This window comes from Hesperophylax consimilis, chromosome 9 (assembly GCF_061612785.1).
Source record: "Hesperophylax consimilis isolate HC1 chromosome 9, BYU_Hcon_1.0, whole genome shotgun sequence".
NCBI lineage: Eukaryota > Metazoa > Arthropoda > Insecta > Trichoptera > Limnephilidae > Hesperophylax > Hesperophylax consimilis.
Window position 1 is genome coordinate 7,950,800 of NC_142844.1, and position 26,917 is coordinate 7,977,716.

At 34.0% G+C, this 26,917-nt stretch overlaps 1 protein-coding gene across 8 annotated transcripts in view; it reads right to left on the reverse strand.

The window, feature by feature from the left end:
* The window catches only part of tutl (immunoglobulin superfamily member turtle), a 407,712-nt gene that overhangs the window by 10,848 nt on the left and 369,947 nt on the right, over positions 1-26,917 (reverse strand). For 5 of the 8 annotated variants that reach the window (XM_089635586.1, XM_089635582.1, XM_089635583.1 and 2 more), the window contains 8 exons: positions 12,268-12,509; positions 8,652-8,922; positions 7,684-7,944; positions 6,504-6,766; positions 5,440-5,661; positions 4,453-4,561; positions 3,057-3,143; positions 1,071-1,256 (listed from right to left, as the gene is read on the reverse strand). In XM_089635586.1, coding sequence (XP_089491712.1) covers positions 1,071-1,256; positions 3,057-3,143; positions 4,453-4,561; positions 5,440-5,661; positions 6,504-6,766; positions 7,684-7,944; positions 8,652-8,922; positions 12,268-12,509 — 1,641 coding nt within the window. Of the gene's footprint in view, positions 1-1,070; positions 1,257-2,332; positions 2,417-3,056; positions 3,144-4,452; positions 4,562-5,439; positions 5,662-6,503; positions 6,767-7,683; positions 7,945-8,651; positions 8,923-12,267; positions 12,510-26,917 lie in introns of all 8 variants that reach the window. The other 3 variants (XM_089635590.1, XM_089635585.1, XM_089635588.1) reach the window with 2 other exon arrangements.

Sequence of the window (26,917 nt, forward strand, 5' to 3'; positions counted from 1 at the left end):
ATGGATTTGGTTCTGAAACCTTGAACTTTTTATTTACATTTAAAACATGGATTTGGTTCTGAAACCTTGAACTTTTTATTTACATTTAAAACATGGATTTGAACTTTTTATTACAATAATCTAAACGTGTAAGCTACAAACCGATCCCACACTAAAATTATGGCCATAATTTATGATGCACACAAAATATAAAATTAAATACACACAACTGAAGCCGGAGATATATGGGTACTTATCGACTAAAGTGCTTACGATAGGCATTGCCGAGAATTAAGGACATTATTTTTTCACGAATCTGAATGAAGTAAAAATATTTGTTCTTGAATATTTCAGCAGAGAATAAGACCATATTTGACCCATATACCAATATACAAATATCCCTGTTGAAGACTTAAAATACAATTTCTTATTAAATACTCTAAAAATACGTACATTAGAAGATAGACGTAAAATAAACGATTTAACGTTCTTATTCAAAATACTTAACTCTAAATTCGACTGTTGTGAACTCCTGCAACTAATAAACATACATACACCCACAGTAACAACACGACAAAATACAATATTCGATACAACGACTTCACACCATGGGAAATCATTACTTGGGTGATGTTGACATATTCAATACCAACTTGGCAAGTTTTGTGGATCATTTAAAACATTTATTTCAACAATACTCCTAAACACATCATGTAAACCTACAAATAGCTGTAATTTTCTGTTTTTGTTTCTTGTGTTTGTATGACTTGTTGCATAGCTTTTATCAAATGTAATTTTTTTTGTAACTTTTAAAGTATCTGTCAAATTAAAATTATGTACACTACCAACCATGTAAAAGCCCTCTGGGCGTTTAATAAATAAATAAAATATAATAAAATATACCGCTAGATCACACACGTATGCGTCAGTCGTACCGTGGTCTTGACTTTTCAAATAACATATGTATGTGTCAGCCGCGGGTAAAAATTGAATAAAATCAAAAGAGTGTCTTATTTGAAAGCCATTATATTTGCTGTATATGTATTGATAGATACCTAAATTATATTTGCTGTATATGTATTGATAGATACCTAAATAGCTGGTTTCCTCAGGTCGAATCTGCCCCCTGTTGAGTGTTTTCCACTGAGCATCCGTCCTGTACTTGATGGTGTAGAACTGAATGAGGTTGGACCTCTCAATGGGCTGTGCCCAGGTTATTAGGAAGCCGTTGCTTATCTCCGTCACCGTCAGGTTCCTGGGAGGACCGGGCTTGGGGCCTACAACACATCAAAACATCAATCACATATTGAATAACACCAGACCATCACTATAATATTATATCATCCTTCTGTCTCTTCAATAATTGTATTAATAATAATTAAACATTTCAATTGGAGTCTAGAAACAGTATCCATTCATTTCCACGTGCATTGGTACAGCAGAAAATATATAATGGTTAGTCGGTCCACAAGCTCTTCTCTTTTTTTTTATGAGATCTTGAAAATAAGTTGTGCGTTAAAGAAGTATTATATAATATTATCATGTACCTATAAAAGGGTGGCCCCAGGAAAGGAATCTATCTATATGTCTATGTGTAAATAATATGTAATGTCTGTGGGTTTGTTATTTATACAAATGTATAGTTTTATTTCAAGATTGATGACATTTTGCAAACTTGACCATCAAAACAATAGGAAGGTCACTGTCTAAATGAGATTTCGAAAAACCACCCCATCCCCCTTTTCAACCGCTTAAAGCAGGATAAAACCCGTGCAACGCCCAAGACTTTAGTTTCAAATAATAATAACAGTTTACAGGCATCGTTTAAGAGTTCTATGAATCTGTCCGAGTCCTTCGTTAGTATTAGTATCCTTTGAATATTAAAAAGGTTAGCTAGAAATCCCCTAAGAAATTAGTTTTCTAAATGATTTCTTTTTGTCATTAATTAATGTCATGTTTGATAAGAAAATGGCATTATAAAATGCTTACATAATATTAACTGCGGGTATTTATTTTGAAAATTTGATATCTTTAGAGATGGCAAAATTATTAAATTTTCAGGTTTTACGGAATATTTTTTTCTGATAACTTGAGATTTTCCTGGTATGTGGCCACCCTAGTTACCTACCTTGTAGAGATGTTAGTAATAACTGAAACATGAAACATAATGTTAAAGCATTTGTTTGTTAGTTCATGCGGGTACAGAATACACCAAGCAATAAGGCATCTTGTAAGTAAAGTAAAGATTGTACTGAAGCTAGACAGAATGTGAAGCGGGTGTGGGTGCAGCAGCAACGAGAGTAAGTGTGAGGAAAAATAACAAAAAGTGGAATAGTGATAAATGATGCGGTACCTTTAGGTCGTAAGACCGTGGGTAGCAAGATGGCTCCCGTGGAATCAGTCGGAAAAATAATAACACTAGTATAATCTAATATTTCTGGAATCAAAATAAAAACAAAAAATGTGAATTTCCATGGCAGAGCGGCTCAGTCAATCGAGAGGAAGAAACAGGAAGACTCAATGATTCCACTTATCCGACGCCAGGTTCGGGTTAATGGAGGGAAGTGAGTGAAATGTGATTATTTGCACAAAAGAAATGCAGATACTGAAGGAAGTTATCGTCCAAGGAGTTATCGACCCAAAGAAGCCTTGTTAAACGAATGAGGCAGAAAATACTGTTAAGTAAATAAAAATATATCTGAAAATAAAATTGTGTATCGCAATGATAATTAAGTGTTTAACAATACTAAATATTCTAAGTAGGTACACTAATTTCATGCAACATTAATATATTTTTAAGAATACTACAGGATGTATCTAAACATTATAAAAATAAAAAAAACGCTGACATGTTCAAAGAATTACAAAAGAAAAAAAATTGTTACAACGGCTTACTGACAAAAAAATAAATTGAAGGACGCAAAAATTACAGCATTAAAAAAATCACGAAACATGAAATTAATATTAAAAAGCGTAAATAAAATGAATATCGAAATGATTGAAAGAATATGTAAAATTGGACATGCTGCTGAAAGAATAAAGTAATGAAAGCATTGTTGAGGTTATTGAGTCAATACCGGCATCGTCAGGCGCGTGAACAAACACCTTCTCGTCCGCCGCCGTCGGGGGGACCTGAGGCCCCACCTTCCTCGGAAGACCTACGTCTGACCACCACAACAAGCTTTAGTCTTCTATGTTACACAGTGTGGAAGAAAGATTCTCAGAGGAGTACAATAAGAAGAAAAGTGGAAGAAGTCAAGTTGTTATGTAACTACAGAATTATTGTAATCCATACATGAGCTTGTTGCTCCTGTTATATCTGTTTAAACATAGCTTATCAGGAGAACAGCTTAACTTACACATCAGATATAACCTATACCCCAACTCATAATAGAAAGATTTTTTTGTCTTATTCAAAGACAAGATCGTCGCTTTAGTTTGTTTTTATCCAACAGACCAAAACATAAATCGGGAGAAATAGCGCTTCAAAGTTTTTTTTACGAAAAACGCATATAAATGAATTTAGCTCATTTCTAAGCTTACTAAAATGAAAGTGATATAAATTATTATTTTTAAGTAAAATTCGTTCCAAATATTTAAAATTACGCAGAAAACACGTTTTTAATTTGGATGTCGGAAAAGTGTTGGATAAACACGCTCCGAATGTTGTTTAATTTTGGTGGACTTAAGACAAACATTGTGTTGAAAACACATTAAAAGTATTTAAAAAAAAAAATTACTTGTATCGTATAAATAAATGCTTTCTGAGAAAAACTGCATACTTAACTCTTTTCGCCAAAAATGGTCTGTTGGACAAAAACGAATTAGAGCGACGAGATGTTGAATGAAGGAATCATTTTAGAGATATTACTGGTGCAACAACAATAAGAACAGATGGCTGAAACCATCTATGATAATCAGTCCAATGACAGATGGAACAATCTAAATTATTTTCTTCTAAGCGTTGTTAGTTCAGTACTCCTCAAATAGTGTGTGCATTACCGAAATTTTGGCTCAGTTTTTAGTTTCACAGATCCTTTGTTCCAATATTTAAATAAGGTACATTCCCTACAGGAATTAATTCAGGCATTGGAAAGAAAACAATGCAGATGCGTCCGTCTGCCATATAACAATCTATAATTGATTGACGCATGTTTTATCATTTAGTTTAGAAATTGTGTAACAAAATTAGAATTTACGGAGAAGTAATTTAATAATATTTATGAGTACAATTTTATGACAAGCAGTCAATACTGAAACACATTGTGAATAATAAATAGTGGAAAACTTTAATATCCTTTTCTAAAAATAGCAAGAATAGATAGTAAATTATTTATTTGTTGTGACTTTTCCTTACATTTAACGATCATCATATTATTATTGAATGATTTAACACTTCCTACAATTTAACCATCTTTATAAGATTACAATAAATTATTAATATCCAGAATATAAACGGTAGGGATTTCTTACCTAGAGTTCTGATGGTTATGGTTTTACTCATCATTCCTTCACCAATAGTATTTTTACCAATCACTTCAAACTCGTAAGTTGTTCCCGGGGAAAGTCTGTTGATTGGTACCTGACGAAAATAAAATAACAATTTTTAATAATACTACTAGTGATCGACCGAAACTACATTGTCAGCCGAAATCGAAACTGAATTTCGGCTTCTGTTTGGTGCTTCTTAAGGACACGCTATACCCCAAAGTAACTGTTAAACAAAATAAATAAAAAATATCAATTTAACGAGTGAATTGGTTTACCTTTTTAGCGTTTTGGTTTGTTATTATGTAACAGTCCTTCGATGTACGTATCTAAGTTATAGGTACTTTAACTTTAAAGAAATTACAAAATACAGTGAACAAATCAGTCTGTAATAGTCTGTATGTTAGACGATAGCAATACAAAAACGAATTATTATATAAATGAAAAACTTTAACAAAAATAAATAATATTTTGAAATTACATAATCTTTGAACTTTAATAAAATTTTTATTCAACAGCGTCTTTAAAATAATATTTAGGTTATTCTAGAATTCAGGAGGCATATACACGCCCAAGTAAAGTTGAACATGATCTGACAAATCACAAACGTAGCCGAAATTTTAGCAGAATTTTGGCCGAAACCAAAACTTCGATTAGTCAATAAATTTTATATATTCGTTACTACCTTGCTTACCCCGATCTTCAATTTTAGTGTAAAATAAATCTGTGATTTATTTTAATTTTTTTAATTCTTATTGTGAAAATGTGTAGAACTCGGAGAAGTTTTCAACCAGAAATGTTTAAAGGTTAGATAATACTTGTATCAACATGATTTAGAATCCAGGATAAACGCTACAGATTCATATGCCACTGAATAGAGAAATGAATGTCATAAAATATCCCGATAACGACATGAGAAACTTAGAGAATAGTAAGTGTAATTTTGTGATGAAAAAGAAAATTGTGAATTACCGATGTTGCTCCAGAAGGTGTGACAGGAATCTTGATCCACTCGGAGACCCCCGCCTCTCTGTACCAGATGGTGTAGTCCTGCTTGTAGTCGGGTCCCCCTGAGTACCCTGGGAGCCAGTTCAGCGTTACGGAGAACTCGGTGGCGGTGCCTGATAGATTGTAGGGGGCGTGGGGCTGGGTGCCTTCTATCACGAGCTGCGTTCCCGTCACTATGGTGGCCACCTGAACACACAAAGTTGACAAGTGTCTAAATTTATAATTTAGGCATAAGCAAAGGGTATCAATGTCAGTTGGTATAAGTGACATCTATTTTTGAACATAGCTACATATTATGAAATGAAGTGACTGCTTGTCAAAGAGGCATCAATTATTTTTTGTATGAAAATCAAAAAGGCTACCATGTGACTTTTTGACTATTGTTATATTCCCGCCACAATTGCTGCAGAATGGAAGGTGTTGAATTCAACCGGGGCAAAAAAAACCCTGCATCATTGCATTGTTGATGTACAAAAACTGTGTTTTTTTAACCCCTTTAACCCGCGTGTTTCAGAATTTTTTCCCCAGAGCGAATAAAAATTGTCAGTTTTCTTTTTCCATTTGAGGTTATTTTGGTTTATTGTTTTTTAGCTACAGTTAAGGCTGATGCCATTTTTATATTTTGAAATGTGATTTTTGTGTTTAATATCAAGCAATTTTTTTTTTCCTGATTTTGAAATGTAAGTTTTGAGGGTTTTTTTCAATGTTAAATTTTTGTAATTTTTTCGTAAATTTAATGAAATGTTATATTTTTGGTATACAGAAAATTGCAATAACTTCTAAATTATTGAATACACCAAAAATTTAAAATAATTCTCAAGCATCAAATATATCTACCGCTGCCAGATTTAATTCAGTTCTGAAAGGGTTAAATCCACTTATGTCACATTTTTCATCGCCTACTACAAATGTAATATACATGTGAAGAATCAACATTATCTTTTGGATGCAGAGAAAGAGACGATCCACACTGATTACGTATAACCCATTAATAATTATAATAACCCATTCACAGAAGATAGAGTTACCTCGTTACTGGCCACGCATTGGTAGAAGCCAAAGTCGGAGCGGCGCAGCGTGTCGATGGTGATGTTACCCCCGTTGATGCGAACGCGCGTGCGCTGCAGGGGCCCCCCGTCGCGGCGCCGCCACTGCACCTGCGGCCGCTGCGTGCCCTCAGCCTCCTGTGCTTCGCAGTGCATCTCCACGCTCTCGCCCACCTTGCGCTGGTACATGGCGTCGGGCTCCAGCGTAAACACAGGCGGCTTGCGCACCAACACCTCCATGGGACCTGCAATTACATTAATATGTATTTCATAATCGAAGAAAGCATTTACTTTATGGTTTGTCATAATTATAACGATAACTCTTTTCGTAAGGCAAATCTTATTGACTTAGTTTTTGGACATATTTCAAGGATTTTATGTTAAGGGAAATGGAAGATATGTTATAATCCATGCATTCATAGATGAAGCTAATTTAATTATTTGAAGACAAAATACTTTTCGCAAGTTATGCTTTAAAATATTAACCACTTAATACTCGTTTTTTTTTAACAAAAATGAAACTAAAAACATCAGGTTATTTTATTTTTTATAAAGAGTTAACATAATTTAAAATTGATAAAAAACAGAAGCAATAAAAAATGTAAAAAAACTTAACCATATTTAAAAAAAATAAAATAAGACTAACTATAATAAAAAATAAAACAATAAAAAAATCTGGCGAGCGCAGTTCGTTTGTTTATCTTGTATAACGCAAACAAGTCAAAAGACGCGAGCAGTGTTCGGGTTGTCGCGGTACGATGCACACGCCGTCCGTGAAAACCGCTCGTTCAAAAGCATTAAGTGGTTAAGATGAATAATTTGTTTGCACTCATACATACGCAATATGAATATGAATAAATAGTTTTGTCCATACAAAAAGTTAATTCTTCCAAAAAAGGTATTCAAATACAACATTGTATCGATGATTCAATCCAATATTGTATTTGTACGTCTTTCTTGAAAGAATCGAGTTTTTATTATGTACAAAACTATTTATTCATATTGCTTATGTAAATGCGCAAGCAAATAATTCATCTTAATATTTATTTTAAAGCATAACTTGCAAAAAATGTTGTGTCCCATAATAATTTAATTAGAGCCATCTATGAATGCAGATATTGAGGCATGCGTCTATGTGTATGTGTGTAGTATGTTGTATTACCTGACGATCCCTGAGTGCCTTGTGCGTTGTATGGCGTGCAAGTGTAGCGGCCCTGATGGTTCTGATTGACGCGCGTGAAGAGCAGTGAGCCGTTGTTCATGATGACAATGTCCTTAGTCTGGTACGGCTCCAGCAGGCGCTTGTCTTTGGTCCAGGTGACGTACTGCAGCGGCGGATTAGCTTTGATGTAGCACTGCACCACGCCCGCCAGACGGAATGGCAGATATTGCACTGTAGGCGTGAAGGTTACCTTGGCTGGATCTAAACACCACACACATTATGTTATCAAACATACAAATTTCAGTTGTCTGTGATGTGTGTTAGTTATTCCTAAGTGAAATCTCCTGTGGTTCAAATAACTCAAATTTGCTTTAAAGTGTCATTTTAAAAATCTAAAAATAAAGTAGGTTATCTACCTATAATATAACATTTTAACTAGAAAAATATTCTTAAAGTCTTTTCCAAAATTAGAATATATACGCTACAGATTATAGAAAGAGTAATAAATAATGAACTCTGTGTGAAAATTTTTTGAATTACATTTTTAATTTTTTATTAATGTTGCTTTCATCATTAACAAAAATTAAAAAAACACACAACATTAAACATTGACAGCTAGTATATTGTTTTCTTACTATTAAAACCTTGTGAGTCCATTAGAGCTTGTTGTACAAATGAGCGTACATTTCCGAAAAGCATCTTTCGTGATACTAGACTATGTAAATGGCGTTTAAAAAGTGTTTGAGGGAAATAGAAATGGTTTAAAAAAAATCATGTTAAGAAAAATTGACATTCTTATAGTATTCCATAGATAATTGTTATTGATAAATAGTTAATTATCTTTATCTTCCTGTCAATAATAAAGCATGTAACAAATAGGTCAGGAGCCCACGGGTATAGTCCTTGACAGCAGAAGCCTAGAGTTGAAAGGGTTAAGATGTGGTATAGTGTGTAGTGTCGGTACTTACATTCAACGTTCAAGTAAGCGGACGCGCTCTGCGGCTCGCCAATCCCATTGCTGACCTCGCACAGGTACTGGCCGCTGTCGTCGGCCGCCACGGGGTTGACCACCAGCGAGCCGTCGCGCCGGATGGTGACGCGTGTCTCCAGGGAGGCCACCTCCTTGACGGGCGCGCCCTCGCGGAACCACTTCACCGTCACGTTGCCCGGCAGCGCCTTGGCCTCGCACGAGAACTGCACCTTCTCTCCCTCCAGCTTGGTCTGGTTGGTTGGCGGCATCTTCGCATTCATCGCATCGGGGCGCGGTTAGTCAAATTCATCACACAACACTATATCGCTCTACCACATGATTGCCTGTATCCCTTCACTACCTCAATTAACAAATGGACTTCTATTGGAGTCTAAAACAAATATTTTAAATCTTCTAACAATCATTAACATGCTGATTTTAATCTTATTCACATTACAAGATTTCGGTGTGGCTAACTGTGGCACACACTATAGTAATTACCATTGATGACAAAATAATTTTTTTACGTTTTCAGCAATTTTGTGGGGCATGTTGTCTGGATGGCTTCTAAGGCACAAGAGGCTGAAGTTAGCTGCAGACCCTAGAATGTAGCTAGTTTCAGCATTACATTGTGTCTTTCAATTTCATATTTAACCAAAGATTGATATTATTTTTAAATCATTAATGTGAAAAAAAAATCCAGCTTATTACAAGTAATAATATGTCAATGTAATGTCAAACTGACAAGTTTACTGACAGACCGTTATGGCGTACATGTTATGGCGATACCCTTGCAAATAAGTCTTGGCTGAATATGTTACTTATATATGCATGACAATACAGTAGAACCTCGTTAATTGGAGTCCTGATAATTTTAAAAAGTTCCAAAAATAAGTAGTTCTCAAAATTTTTTTTCGTTACAAATGTTTTTTAATTCAATATTTGTAATATGAAATTAATTTTGGTCTGCGCAAGAAAATTGAATTTTCGTGAAAATAAATAAGATTTAATAAATCTGAAAGTGGTAGCATATAGCATAAATTTCATAATTTTTGATAAAGTAGAATGAAAATATAAATTAAAAGCTCAATTGACTTGGGAGTGTATTTCATTCAACATACCTCGTTGAATGCAAAAGGCACAAGGGAGGATAGCAGGCAATCATTTTAATCTATAAAATATCTTATAACTAAGATGTGTTGGTATTAAAGCACATCACATGAATGAGTTGATGATAAAGCAAAATCAAAATAAATTTGTCATTAAATAATGATCCTACACTTATAAAAATTTATTGATATTTTAATCAATATTCTGAAAAAAGTTCATTTTGGAAAAGCAAAATTTTGAAACAAGAGTGAATTCCTGATTATTACCTTCAATTCGATAGTAAAAATTTATAAAAAATATATTTTTTAAACAACTCCACAAAATCATGATTCACTAAAGAATCTATGAACTGTTAGAATAATCAGAAATTTACAGCAAAGATATTATGTATTAAGATTTTCAACAATGAAGGAATCAATATTTTCAACATTATTTCATGAAGAAATAATTATTATGTTGGTACTTACATATTATTTATTGTCATTTTTTGTAATAAAAAAATCGACTGTGGTTTGGTAAAACCCTTCAAACCACAAAATGAAAACATTACATGAGATGATAAAAACGAATATTTGGATTTCGGATTAGTAAAACTAATTTAAATTTTGGAAGTTTATATGGAAGTGAATATGTATTTATTTTTCAAATAGTTTTATGTAAAATATTACAATTCGATTTATAATTTTGAAAATTTAAGGTTTGAGTAATTTCATTTAAACTAACTAACTAACTAACCATCACGCCGTTTCCCCGCAGGGGTAGGCAGAGAGGACGGACCGCCAAACAACTCGGTCTTGGCACACACTCCTTATATTTCATTTACAACAAATTTAATTCATAATTTAGAAACAAATTAAGCATAAATTTAGTTTTTAGTATCAAAAATTACTTTACCATGTTATACTATTCTTTATGACATCACTGAAAAGTGACATTCCCAAAAAATGTGGCTTGAAGGGTTTTATCAAAACACAGTTGAAATGTTAAAAATATTGATAACTTATTCTCAATTCAATTCAAGTTCTCTGCATTTGCATGCAATTTGAAAGTAAGCCATCGCTCCTAAAAGCCTTGAACTGATTTGCAACAATTAGATAGAATGGACAGAAAACATCTAAGGTGGACAAAAGGATGAAATAAAAAATGGAAGAAATGGATAACGAGTGGAATGAGGCGTAATGAACGTGTATGAATGTGTTAGAAGCTGCCTTCACTGGACCCTCAGCACAAATAGTTCCGAAGTGATATCAGGGGTGACTTAGGTTGAGCGCCTCAAATTTTTCAGATTAATGCCAATTAGTTCGGACGTGGGTTGGGAATAAATGTTATCGACGGAAAGTAAAGACAAACAGAAAGTAAAACAAGCATCTAAGATCAAAAGAGTCAGGAAAACAACATAACAAACTTAATTTTATAATGGTGACTCAAAGGATTCAAATTAAAAAAGGTAACGGTAATAATGACATTGAGATAAAGGAGCAGTACTTACATCAAGAGATTGATATTGAAAATAATCTGCTCAATCAATAATCATTCAATCAAGGTACTCCATGTCCTCAACTCCACAATTCATTGCAGAGATAGGAAAAGGTTAACAAAATCTATGATACAGTCCAGGCAAGAGTGTTATATCACCAATCATAAGGACTGTTTCACGAGTTAACTGTTTTAAATAGATGATAATATGGTTTATAATTTACAAAGTTACAAATATGTAAATACTTACAAGGACAATTTACAGAAGCGGGAGAGAGAGCGCTTTGGGTTGTCTTCGAAAGCATAGTATTTTTCAATCAAAGACAAATCAAAGAAAGATTTGTAAATGGATTCATAAGGAAGACAGTACATATGTTTGTATGAGTCCTTGGATAAGGTAAGATTCCAACAAGAAAGGGGGATAAATTGTAAATGCAGAAATAATAAAAAAGTTGTAGGATTTTAGAAAAAACTCAGGTCGATTTTACATGTTGAGAGGATTGGGAAGAAAACTTGGTACATTGGTTAGGGTAGGTTGGGTTAGATCAAGTATTAATTTAGGGGACACAGGAGGAATGGTTATGTAAGAAATTAGTAAGGTTAGGTTAGGATTAATTTTGGGGGTGCATTAACTGGAGGTAAGTTGGAATATACAGGGGAATGGATTAATGAATAAATAAATATTGGAAGGAATTTAAATATTCTAAAAAAGTTACTAAAATCCCAAATTCACAAGCAACAACGATATTATGTAGAAATCAAATTTCGCACTTTAATTATTAGGTAAATTTTATAGTTTTGGACGAAAAGAGAGTTTCATATTTATTTATTTTTATTTTCATGTCAAACTCGCCCAGGGAAATGAAATATAGCTTTAAATATTTAATATTAGGTATTTGTTTTGTGAAATCTTCTTGTAGTTTATTTGATCATTGGAGAGGTAAGTTTGGTTGGAAGGGATAGGTGAGGTAAGAGTATTAGGGTAGAGGAACGTAGGGCGGAGTTTGTTTGTCTGCTTGATGATTTACCGTGATGACGGCGCCGCCCGCTATAATCACCCTTGCAGTGTGGGAAACTTGCCCCTCACCGTTGCGAGCGATGCACGTATAGTCCCCGATGTCTTCGTGGCGGATGTTGCTGATCCGCAACTCGGTGCCATCATTGAAGATGCCAATAGTAGCCGAAGGCTCCACAGGATTGGCATCCTTGTACCAGAGGATCTCCGGCGTGGGAGTGCCCTCCGCCTGGCAGTTGAGAATGATAGCATCTCCTGGAACAACCAACATTTCACACATTAGAGTCTGGCAAACACCATTCTGGATTTCCGAAACATTCCTAATATCTTCGGTAAAGCTGTGCAGTAGTCGCAGTGCACGAAGAGCCAAGCGCATTATTTAGATTGCCAAGCTCCCAATGCTAACTTACCGTCACTTCCACCAATCGAAACTGAGCGACCACTGAGATTAGTCAATACTATTTTCCATTTCACAAATATTGTTAATTGTACGATCACTCAAAGCCAATTAACCGAAATCCAAGGAGTAAAAAAAAATCTAGGCAGAGAGAAAAACCAGCAACTAAAAAGGTCGCTATTTTCAACCACGCCTACAATGGTGACCTTTTGTGGCTGTCATTGACTACAATAAGACGTAGGGTGCTTTATAACCTTAAACATGTATAGGGAGACATAATAAACAAACAATAAACTAAATAAATAATACACGGTATTAACGAATTAGATATATAAGGAATGCAAAGTGTAACCAGGGCGGGTCGTTTATAACTTTTTAAAATCGCGAAAACACTCGGTCAGTGTTTATAATTGCCATCAATCAATGCAAATTTCAATCTCCGTTATATCATTTATCAATACCGCTAAAGAGCGAAGCGCATCTTGGAACCCCCAAAAATTCCACTCTCAATTTGGAAAAGGGTTTTCTCAAACCAAAAAACCCCTTTCGTGACAAAGACTTTTCTCTAATTCAAAAATAGATAGATAGATATTTATTGGAGCATAAAAAATGAAATAATTACTGTAAATTTAGCACACTCACAAAAAAATTATAATTTGAATTCATTACCTAGATCCTAAAGAGATAATAACTTTGATAAAATTTAAACTGTTCCAATTTTGTGCACATTCTTTTTCATCAAAGTAATAATAAAGTATATATATCAACCGTCCAATAACGGTATACAACAATATGTTATTTCTCAAACAATCTGCATAAGGGTAAATATATGTTTCTTGATGTTAATTAATACTCCCCTAATTGAGAATAACTCCTGTTTACATTTGCAATAACCAAAGGCCAAGACTTTAATAATAGACCAAGATAGCATTCTTGAAGAAAGGAATGTGCAGCAAAATGCAATAAAAGGGAAACAAACACCAATGGAAATAAAAAGAGATTTGCCGTGTGAACAACTTTGATACACAGTCAAACTATACCTATATTAGTTAAAATGTGAATTTTTTAAAAATTTGTATTTTTAAAAAATGTGTATTTTTTAAAAATGTGTATTTTTTAAATATGTGTATTTTTTAAAAATGTGTATTTTTAAAAAATGTGTATATTGTAAAAATATGATATTTGTAAAAATGTGTATTTTGTAAAAATGAGTATTTTGTAAATTTGGAAAATTTTTAATTGTAAAAATGTGATATTTGAAAAATGTGTATTTTGTAAAAAAGGTATATTCTTTAAAATGTAATATTTGTAGAAATGGTATTTTGTAAAAATGGTATTTTGTAAAAATGAGTATTTTGTAAAAATGAGTATTTTGTAAAAATGTTATATTTGAAAAATGTAATATTTACAAAATGCGTATTTTGTAAAAATGTAATACTGAAAATGTAATATTTGAAAAATGTAATATTTGAAAAATGTAATATTTGCAAAATGTGTATTTCGTAAAAATGTAATAACTGTAAAAGTGTGTATTTTGTAAAAATGTAATATTTGAAAAATGTGTGTTTTGTAAAAATGTTTATTTGGCATTCGTTTCACAGAGCACGGCGATAATGAGGAAAAACGACAAAAAAAGTCGCAATACACGAATACAAACAGACAACTCTCCAAATTCTTCTATAAGCTAAAAATGAAAACAAGAGAAAGTAATAAAGGCGGATTGAATTGAAGTTGGGTATTTCTGTTCATTGAAGAGCCCGCTGAGGGTGAACGAGGTATAAAACGGGACAAGGGTAGAATTACGAGACGGCCGGCGCGGCACTTGCGTCCTCTCAATCCTTCGTCGCTCAAGTTTAATATTTGCTCGAGGGCACTCTTGGTCTGGTGGAATTATTAACACAATATACAACGAACCCAGATGATACGCGAACAGCCAAAAATAAAGGAAGATATTCATTTTTAGATTCGTGCTATTTCTAATGAAAATTTTTGTGATTGCAACTGAAAGGCCCAATTATTTCGCAAAAATTCACGAATGACAAAGTCATCAAATGGACATTCAACGCCGTTTTTTTAAATATTTGAAAGATCCCCGATAAACGCTGATTTTAGGTATGTTTCATCTTACCCTGAAATCGTAATAAGCTGATACGCTTAACAACATGACAATTTGTTCAAAAGCTGAAACGGACTTGAATGTTTGTAAAAAAAACTAACAAAAAAACAAAATGGCGTTGAAAAATCGTTTGATGACAATGTTACATTTGATTTTTTGTAAAACAACCCATCCCAAGTGTGGAAAAGAGAGAAAGCACTGAAATAAACAGTATGTTGCATGGTGAAAAATGAATATTGCTGATTTATTCAAATCCTGTTAAAAACGCGATTGCAGGCCGTTTCCTAATAATTTTTTAGTGCATTCATAATATATCGGAACACATGTTCATGGACCTGCGTTTGTACTGATAATATACAATGACGAAATGCGAAAATATTAGAATTTCTATTAACACGTGTTCCTATGTCGCGATAACACATTCGTGTTTTACTAAAAGTTTATTAGGAAACCTGTCAATTCATTTTTGAATGGCGTGCAATCCCGTTATTAACCGTAATACAAATAATTTGATGAGATTCTTAATAAGTTAGCAATATTTTATATACCAGTAAGTTTTTCTCCGTGTGCCATGTATTCAAATCTCCATCTGAAGGTCCTCGGAGTGCGTTAACGAAAGCTCGTAATAGCTGATAGCTGAACATTCCATCGGATTTAGAACCCAAATTACCAACTGGGAAAGTTTAAATGCTATGGAGATCACAGCTCTAATTAGAGAGGCGGTTGAAATATATAAATACCCGATTAACAGTAGTAGGGATAACGGCCAATGAAGAATGTAAAAAGCCAACGGTTTTGCCCACATTAACGAGAATTGACTATAGCATGGTATCACTGACATTGATGCAAACAAATAATTACCTACATATATAATAGGTGGTACATATCTGTCCTCGTAATATTTTGCACTGTAAGGCTGTCCGAGATAATAATATCATCTTGCAATGTAACCCGGAGATACCTAAAATCAAAGACGCGCTGTACTGGTAAATCTCAAAGTGGTAAGTCAAAAGCACGACAATTGTATTGCTTTATATTTCGTAGTTTTACTACTAACTTGCCACGCGCCGCGTAAGGTCGTGTGCTACCCATAGGTAAATTGCATTAAAAAAGCCAAGAAATAAGATTTTATTCGTAAATACAAACTAATTATTTTATTACTAGCTGTACCCCGCCACGCGTGGCTGAGGCTCAGTCTGTCTGTGCAGATAGAAAAACAATTGCGCATTTTGGTTTTACGTCTAACAGATGGCGTTGTTTTAAAAAAAACATGTTTTTATCTGTCACAGGTGACATATACAGGGTGTCCGGAAACTCGTAGTACAAGCGGGAAACTGGTGAATCTACATCACATTTGGAGTCGATTTTGTAGTATATTTTTTTTTTATTTGAGCTTTCGTTATCGAGTAAATCGAGTTTGAAGTTGATGTTTTTTTTTTTTTTTTTTTAATCAAATTCTTATAAATTATTACTGAAGATCAAAGTACCCAACTAATTAAAACTATTTGAAAGTAAAACAAATGAAGAAACTCGGATTTAAAGCATTATTTTGAAATCACCCTTCATTTAACCCGGTGTACCTAATCATAAAATATTTCTGCTCTGCAGGGTTAAAACATCTGTTATTCAACCCTAAACACCAGAAAAAACTTTAACCCTAAAATAGCCGAAAAATATTTTTTTTGTTTTTTTTTTTTTTTGAAAATGCTCAAATCAAAAAACTTTATGTTTTTTGGGTTCCCCATGTGGTGTAGATTCTCCAGTTTCCCGCTTGTACTACGAGTTTCCGGACACCGTGTATATATAATATAGATATATAGAAACACACGCGTATGCTAATGCAACGCTGTGTTAAAACTTCAAAGCAATCGGTGAAGAATTTTTGGAGATTTAAGATTTTGAATAAAAGAATATAATTTTTTGGATTGTTTCCCGAAGATTTTCAGCGCCATTAAGGAAAGTGACAACCTAATATCAATAGGTAGTCTCATACAGTATTCCGTGTTCGTCGTGTAAGCGAGTAATCGTATCTAGTTATCTCAGTCACACACGTGATGTAGAATGTAGTATTCGACGTAAATATGGAAACGCCACCCGCTATTGTTTATTTCGTCCATACGCACATATTTATTGAATGTCTATCTTTGTCGCACATGAATAAAGTTTGAATTAAGAATTAACCGGAAACATAAGAGTGTTTCCTACTTGTCACACTTTATCTTGAGTTTGTGAGACAATAATAACGAGCCTAGATGTATTGTAACGTCATTGCCTAAAATCGTTTCCCAGCACATTAAAAAAAAAAACAATTTACGAGTATTGGTCAAGCACCTGCGTGGTTGCCTTCATCACACCATGTCACGGATTACTATAATCGGAAATACAAAGCAATAATATTGTTAAACACAGCTCAAAGGTGAAATGTCACGAAATGTCAGTAGAGAAGGTCAGAGTTGAGGGAGCTTAACCGAAGTAATTTATATAGACAATAGAACTAAATTAGAGGTTTGTAATAAATACTGATGGGTATCACCACAAGAAGAATAAACTTTTAGACAGAAAACACAGAAGTGCAAATAATATGATACTCGTAGGTGCTGTAAAATAAATTGTATCTTTAACTATACGGGAATATAGACAGGCCCAGTTTATATTACGTCATTAAAGTATCATACTTTATTTACTTGTGTCTTTACCCGAAATTATTAAAAAGGAAGAGAGAAATTAAAAACGTAAAAAAACAGTAGGAATTGGAAAGTTAGGATTGGGCGATTACGCGACTGAGCGACCAGTGACGACATATGAAAGATTTTTTGTTGTTGCTTGTATTGAAAAATAGAATATCACAGAAGATCAAAATTTTAAATGTTTTTGATCCAAATAAGATCAGGAATTGGTGATTAAAGTTTGTCAGTTACATCCTTAAATATAAGGCATAGAAAAGTTCACAAGAATATCCTGTGGGTAGAGAAATTACAATTTAATATATAGCTAAACAATAATTAAGATAAGCGTACATTGAACATATCGCACCTCCGGTGCTAAACTGTCACTTATGCAAGTTTTGTCAAAATTGATCTGAGTATGAGAAAAAATAACTAATGTACCTCTTTACTTGGTGTGTCATCGTCGCTTGTATAGTGCGTATAATTTCCGCGTGAGGGCAGTTATGTCGTTATGGTTTTGGTGCAAATCTAACCTCCACTGGGAGAAACAACGTTTGATTGGTTAGTTGCGCGCGGCACCCCGCACGAGTAGCAGTCTCCTAGAGCTACAACACCACAAAGGTAATTGTGACAATTCATTTTTATGATTTTGAAGCAATAACAACACTACAGTTTGTTGTGATATTTTTTTCTTGAAATAATAAAGATACTTGTGTACGTAGTGACATTGTTTCCCCAATCCTTATGTTTTATGGTATAAAGTTTTCGTTCGATTAACAATTGTGACAATGTTACATGACAGGTTCAAGTTACATCAGGAAGAAAAAAATTTAAGTAGACTTGAAAAAGACAGGGATATGAAAAAGTGTCATGAACCTGACACCAACACAATTGTTTTCATCTATGACTTACAAGCAGTGTTACCCTGTCCTGTTGGCAAATCAAGCTCTTTTTACTACAAATCGAGACTAAATTGTTATAATTTAACAATTTCTAATGCAAAAAAGAAAGAAACAACCTGTTATTTTTGGCACGAAGGCTTGGGCAATAGAGGAGCCATAGAAATAGGATCGTGTGTGTAAACCCGGAGCAGATTGCACTTGAAAGTCATGGCTGCGATATAATTATTTACTCGGACAATTGCTGTGGCCAACAAAAGAACAGGGTTGTGTTTGCGATGTACTATTATGCAGTCAGTAAGTTTGACATTAATTCCATTCGACATAACTTTTTGATTCGAGGTCATACGCAAAACGAAGGCGACGTAGCGCATTCGGTTATTGAAAAAGCTGTAACAAGAGCAAAAAATGCTGGATCTATTAATGTACCCGACCAATACATGTCACTGATTCGTGGGGCGAAGAAGACTGGTAAACCATTTGTGGTAAAAGAAATGAATTACGATGATTTCTTTGATTTGAAGTCACTTGAGGAAAACATGAAGTTCAATATAGCAAAAAATTTAAACGGAGATGTAATCAAAACTGGTGATATTAAATGCATTAAATTCACAAAGAATTGTGAAAATTACCAATATCGAACAACTTACAAAACTGAAAATTGGGAGGAAGCAAAAGCTATAATTCAACCAAGAGGAAAAAATTTACGCGGAAGTAGAGGCAACGCCCAAAGAATAGATGAAATTCCCTTCAAGCAAGCATATACTTCAAAAATACCAATTAGAGAACGCAAAAAGCGTGATTTATTGCAATTAGTGGAGGCAAATATCATACCAAGATACTATGAAAGTTTCTACAATGATCTCATTTCATTTTTTGTACTTCTAACATTCTATAAAGTCACATTTCCACTTGCAAGGAAAACAAGTTTATTGAAACCGCAGTGTTAAAGACTCCCTGATTTTCTTGGGAATGTAACAATAACTTTAAGGTTTTTGATTTTTTAAGAGTACCCAATTAGTACAAAATTAGTGCTAATTAAAATAATAATAATAAGTAAAAAGAAATTATTCCGTAATTATAGTATTTAAATAGGTACAATACGTGACCAATGACTGATTTAATATGAAACGTCGCTGAAAACCGTTCGTAAAATGGTAAGAAGACTGAGATTAAAAAGTCTGATTAATAGTAAAGTTCTATATGTAGAATTAAGAAAGTTTGTTAAACTGCTTTGATTTTTTAATTAATAAAACTTTATAAAAGTATGATATCGTGTTTTGATTGTTATGACACAATTGCCTGATAAATTGTTTTCTAGTGCCATAACGTCACTTCTGGGAGGGTTGTAAATTTAAAATGTTTATATTTTTTTATTACAAAGTTGTGAGACGTTTGCTTTTACTTTGATATGAAGTTTAAAGTTGTAGTTTAAATAATTACCAGTTCATTTTTTAGACAAGAAGAACTATACATCATAATAGGATGTCGAATTTTCAAACGCTTCTCCTGAAAAATTACATTATTTGCATAAGTGACAGTTTAGCACCGGAGGTGCGATATAATCAAATACAATAATTTCAGATATCTTTGGTGTGCATCAGTTAGACCAACGTGAAATCTGATTCATAAATTTGCTTTGCTAAACCTTAATTTATTAAAATATTTTATTATTTCAAAAATTAGAACTGATTTGAAAATAATGTAATAAATTAAATTTACAAAAATCAAAAGCAAGTAATAACATTTGTTTTTTCAGCGTGAAGAAACGTAATAATGGGGCAAACATTCAATCTAATGAGCAAAAATAATTCTGCATAAATACGTAAATACATAAATCGTAGACACACGCGTGACATTCATACGACTGTCATTCCTGGACAGACCTACCCCCAGATTCCTTCCCACCCCTCATACCCGTTTCCTTTCCAGAATTTGCTCTCATTTATTTCCTTAAAAATATTCTCCACAACATCCTCAAAGATAGCATAGGAAACAAAGGGAGATTATTTTCCTCAGAGCCTCCTATGTGGAGCTAAAGTAAAAAAATAATTAAACGTTAATTATCAGTCAATTAACGTTTTGTCATTCCTTGAATAACTAACTATGTGGCTCAACTTTTAATGAAACAAAGGCATAACACCTTGTAGATCCATGTGGCCCTAAGAATAATATTTAGGTTAATGACACAAAGGCATAACAGCTTTTAGATCCGTGTGGCCCTAAGAATATGTGTTTTGGTTAATGACACAAAGGCATAACACCTTGTAGATCCATGTGGCCCTAAGAATAATATTTAGGTTAATGACACAAAGGCATAACATCTTGTGGCCCAAAGAATAATATTTAGGTTAATGACACAAAGGCATAACAGCTTTAAGATCCGTGTGGCCCCAAGACCCTAAGAATATGTGTTTTGGTTAATGACACAAAGGCATAACATCTTGTGGCCCTAAGAATAATATTTAGGTTAATGACACAAAGGCATAACAGCTTTTAGATCCGTGTGGCCCTAAGAATATGTGTTTTGGTTAATGACACAAAGGCATAACACCTTGTAGATCCATGTGGCCCTAAGAATAATATTTAGGTTAATGACACAAAGGCATAACAGCTTTTAGATCCGTGTGGCCCTAAGAATATATTTTATGTTAGTGACACAAAAGAATAACAGGGAATACGCCCTTGTGTTTTTAACTTTACACTTTCGTTTGTAGATATGCCCAACTATATTTCTTAAACGGCTGTATGTACGAGATAGAGCTTGGCGTCACTAATAAGTATGATTATGCTTAACTCAAAACAAGAGTATTTGTAGTTAGGCCCATGTGGTCCTAAGCCCCCGACGTTTAACTTCTATAATAAATTGTTATTACAATCGTACTAATGTAACACGAAACTTCGCGAAAACGAAGCTCTAAGTACGAACATTCCAGAATCTCCCGCTCCATACAATAAAGCGCGATGTCATGACGTTAGAGCTTATCTCATCGGTATTTTCTATTGGCTTGCTAAGCAAATAAACATTGTGCACAAAAAGTAATTTAATCTCACTTTCCAAGTATCTGTGTGCGATACCGCAGCCAGCACCACCGCCGCGGCTATATCTATCGGAATCATTATTTGCGTCCATACCTGATCGGTCTGTATCGGGGGGTGGTTAGTTGTCGGGTGCCAATGCACTGCAAAGTGGGGCGGGTGGCAAACGGGGCTAACTGCCAAATGGTAAAGCGGCAAAATTGCCCCGCTTGCAGATATCTGCTCTTAATGTCTCTCCGGTGCCAAAAAATAAAAGTGACTTAGTGCGCTGCTGCGGTGTACTCAATACAAAACGAGTGCGATGGGTCGAGGCTAGGGCACGGGAAATAATGGAGGTATTTTTCCAAATTTATTTTTGCTCCCTAATGTCATATTATTTTAAACTTTAGGGCGGGGAGGAATACAATAAAATACCCGTTACGTCACTTGGTGTCAAAATTTTAAGGCTTTATTCACTGCTAGCTGAAGACCCCGGGGCCGACGTTGCACGGGCTTCACGCAGAGTTTTTCGAAATCAGATGTAGACAGTCGTTTTCATTTTAATTTAAACTTAAAGTGTGTAAAATTTCATCAAATACAAAAAATCTGCTTTAAGGTGTTAGAAAAGGAGATGGTTTTTCTTTAGTCCTTCTTCTAGCTTTGAAAGTCAATTGTGCAAAATTACATCATTACATATTAAAAAACTCCTCAATTATAACCCGGAAACAAAAAAACTGTATCAGGAAATGAAACTTTTGAAAATAAGAAAATTGTACGAATACAACATATGCCTTCTAATCTACAAAATCCAAAATGGACTTATACACACAAACACAACATTTAAACAAACGTCACAAGTACACGAACATTATACTAGGCAGCATAACAAATTGTACACACATGCTGTAAGGACTGAAAGTGGCAAAAGAGGCATTGGCCACGAGGGTGTACAAATATACAATCTCCTTCCAGATAAACTTAAAACGGAGAGTATAAATGTATTTTAAAAAAAACTTTTTAATCTTAAGTTATTAGAACAATACTAGAAAACTACTTATTTAATGTTATATATTTAAGTTAAGAAAGTGAAATGTAAATTTCTTTTACCTTAATAAATAATAAAAAAAACATCAATCATCAACGGATTACGATCTTTAGAGCACAGGCGTGAGGTAGGGATGCTATCCTTATTCTAAAGGTATTACAATGGAAGATGCTCCGAGGAACTAGCGTCATTGATCCTTTCGGCACCGGCGCATTATCAGAAACACGCAAAACGCGCGCCCAACATTTGTAAACAGCTCTCATTGTCACATGCAAACTGGTCGTCTCTACGACTCGTTCTCGAGTTCAACAGCTAGGCTGAAGAACGATTTCCCGGCCTCAGTGTTTCCTCCCTCCAACAATATGGGTATCTTCTAGATCCACGATCACTCTTTCCTCTCCCCAAAAGTACTCTCCCTAAAGAAGACATAGGCCCGGAGGGAGATTATTTTACTCAGGGCCTCCTGTGTGGAGTTAATGTAAATATTAAAAAAAACACACATTCGTACGCAAGGCTACTTCGATTATTTTTCGGTGCATAAAAATAATAAGAAATACGTAATACGTCACGATGATTAGTCAGGTAAGCTGTACCTTCACGGTTTATTTTACACGAAATGACTACCTCCTACCAAAGTAGGAACTGATAATTACACATTAATGACAAATCGGCACCCCCTAGCGATGAGAAAAAGGAAGGAGGGAAATAAAAAAACCTAATTATTGGTCGGGGAAATCGTAAATCTTCGTTTAAAGCAAGTATTTTTATCGCTACCTTCTCGGGGGAAAATTTAATTTTTCAGGAAATTAACGATTTAAATAATCGTGATTTAAAAGATTTATTACCGCAGATTTAACTTCTTCCACAGATACTCGAACCCAAGAAAGCTAATTTTTAATATATTTACCTAATCCATCATATTTTGTTTTATTACCGGTCGGAAAAGTGCGTCGCAAACTACCGACATTTAGGAATTACCCCATTTTACGTTATTCTGGAAAACAATTATTTTCACAGATTATTAGGTATTTTCTTGCTGTCTTTCTGAATGGCCCTTGGTGATATTATAAAGGCGAACAAAATGAAGGGTGGGTAGGAAATGGTTTCACGTTTCAAGGGCCTTTTCCGAGAAATAAATTGAAAGTGAAGAAGATTTTGACCGCACTTCAGACATGTGTACCAACTCGATATGACAAAAGAATCGCACCGAAAAATGCTTACAATAATAGTAAACTATGTTTCTATGGAAGATGTTTTAATTTGTAAAGCATAAGTTTTAAATAAATTAGATATTTTTAATGATAAGTACTTTATTAAGCCAGAAGGACAATTTCACCACCATTTTAATTTGTTGATATTTAAATAATTACGTTTTAAATCATAACATCAATGAGGAAATACAGTCTATTGTAAACTAAAATAACTGTAAATATTTTTTTTTATTGTTATAACGGGTTTTCCAATAAGAGGTGTTATTTTGATATTCAATCGTAAAAGATCAATGGTTTCGTTGCTTGTGTGGCACGTAGCGCCGTCTTGTTGAAAGTAAACGTTGTCCAGATCAATACCATTCAAATCCGGCCATAAAAAATCATTAATCATCTCTCGATAGCGCAATACATTCACCGTAACTGTTTCTCCAGCCTCATTTTCGGAAAAGCAAGGTCCAATGACTCCGCCGGACCATAAACCGCACCAAATAGTCACACGTTGAGGATAGAGAGGCTTTTCAACAATAACTCTTGGGTTTTCCGAACCCCAGATGTGACAACTTGGCTTGTTGACGAAGCCACCGAGGTGGAAATGAGCCTCATCACTCAAGATGATTTGCATTTGATTCACTCAAGTGACTTGTAATAATTTAAAAGCGTTGTTGAAGCGTGTATCGTTCCATTTTTATTAATGGCGTAGTTTCTACTTGTCAAATGTCAAAAAATGACCATCTTCAAAAGTAACATCTACCGAAATAGCGGGGTATTCAAAATAACACCTCTTATTGGAAAACCCTATAGTTAGTTTTAATAATTAACAAAGTTTTAATTTTTCGGGTCATGCAAAAACGCATCAAATCTGTGGAAGTGTATCAGCCAAAAAGCCATTTTTTTTATTCAAACGGCTTCAGTAAAACTCTGAATACCAGTGAACACTGTGATCTGGCGTTACGAGATACGAACTTTAAAGAATACATCTGTTTTCGGGAATGTTATGAATGTTGGAAGCGGAAATTAATCCATTTCTCGACATCCGGATCAAGCTGAAACTCGCCAGGTAGACTCGTTGTCGATTGGTGGCAATCACGGACATTTGTATATGTGCGCATTTATTTGAAATCGGAAGAAATTACAGAAGTAAATATACGAAATAAATGTCGGTCCTACCCGATCGGCATTTGGCGAAGTTGGTAGAGTTGTCGACTACAGTTCCCATTGACTAAGGATCAATCCTCAGTCAAACTATTTTATTGTTTTTAAATTTCAAAAGACATTTAAAAATAGTTGAATCATAGGAAAAAAGATTGGTTTTTAAGGGTTAATTCTTTAATAATTATAATTTAATTCATAAAGTATGCAGGGGTAATTATTATGTTACATAATTCTGAGACAAAAAATAAAAATACATAAACAAAATAGAAAAGAAGTGAAAGATATTAATTTGAAATTACGCAAATAGTCGTTTATGAAAGACATTTGACTTCAATTGTATTTCTGAGTTAAATCACGTATTTTAAGATCTGAACGTCATTTCCGCGATTTGAAATATTAATTTAATTATTTGTGAAACAATAGACAAGGCGCCAAATCGTCTACCTCATAATTCTCAAATGTTCATCAAGACAAATTAATTTAAGAGAGAAAGTTAATAAAGGGTATTAATATTATTAGTTCATGATAAAAAAATCTTCGTCCGAAATTAAATGGTTGAGTTTGATTAACCTGTGAAGATCGAGGCGTATTTTTTGAAGTGAAACTTCTTTACGCGCGTCATGCAATTTCGAGGACCGGAGTAAAACCGACTCATGACCGAAACGAAAATGCGGGTACCCCCACCACCGATTAAAGTTCATTTGATCTAGTCAAAGTTTTGAAGTAACATATAAATGCTTCTTAGCTCATCCCGACAACTGGCGTTGGTGGTGTAATGGTCAGCATAGTTGCCTTCCAAGCAGTTGATCCGAGTTCGATTCTCGGCCATCGCACATTATTTTTTTGTTTTTAACGCCTTTTTCATTCAATATCTTATTTTTTAGTAGGTCAGAACATTTTTTAAAAGAAAATAATATTGCAAAATAATAAAAACACTTATCTCACTGTGATAAAACATTACTCCGCTAGAGCGCGCTTTGCGTTATTGTGTTGGATTAAAATTATTATCTAATCCGTATATTATGATAATTGTATTACATTTATTTAATTAATTTATTTATTTTGATAATATGTAATAATTTACAGAAAAAAAATTTAAAACTATCTCCCTCTGATAAAATATCCGTTCGCTAGAGCGCACTACGCGATCTTGTGTGGGATTCTATTTCTGTACATTGTACATTATTTTTAAAAATATATTATATTTTGGGTGTGATGTAGGTAACATTATAAAACATAACAAGCTCTCATATTTTCAGAACCTACATAATATAATCAATTTATGCGGCTTTGCTTACAGTTGGTGCTCAGCGTGGTTGGCTTTCAATCAGTTAAGCGAGGTTCGATTCTCGGCTGTGGCATTTTTGAAGTGAAACCTTGTTGAGGTGGGGGAGCCGCTCACGAACGTTCTCTCTCTTCTCTTCTTTCCTCTCTCTCAGACACCAGCGAACTGCGCCACGCCAAGCATCAGCTGAAACTAGAAGTTTCACTTCTGTCTTGCGTAGGCTTGACACACCCACTTTTTTTTTCTTCTTGCTAGGGCAATCCCGATGAGTTACAAAACTCATTTTAGGACGAGAGGAAATTACGTTTTATTTTAGTAAATCCAGTTAGTTATAAAGCAAATAACTTAATAATTAATAATCTTGAGAAATGATGAAATCTGACTTTACTTGTCAAGATTGACCCTAAGAAAAACGAATTTCAAATAAAGAATAAGAATAATTTTCCGAAAAAATAAATGTAGGTGGGTATTTTATCACTTGTCTGAATTCTCGACTCGATCAGTTCCAGTTTTGAAAATGACAGATAAACTCAAAACAAATCCAAGTTCATTGAACCCATAGAATAAAGAAGAAAACTAATGTCTTCAGTACAAATTTGAATGGAAACAAATGTTCCATTTAGCCTAATAGTCCACCGCTCTGTCTCACTTACACTCACCTGACACCGTAGATTTCTATCCTATTTGAATTTCGTAAGCACTATTTTGTATTAGAAATTTAAGAATCGATTAGGCAAATATTTTGATAACGAAACACGCCCAAAAGGTATTTCTAGTGTTCTTCTTTATTATTACAAAAGATGGGCTGACAGAGATATTGATAGAAGGATAAATACAGTTAAATCCATTAATGGAGGACTGAACGCAGTTGGCG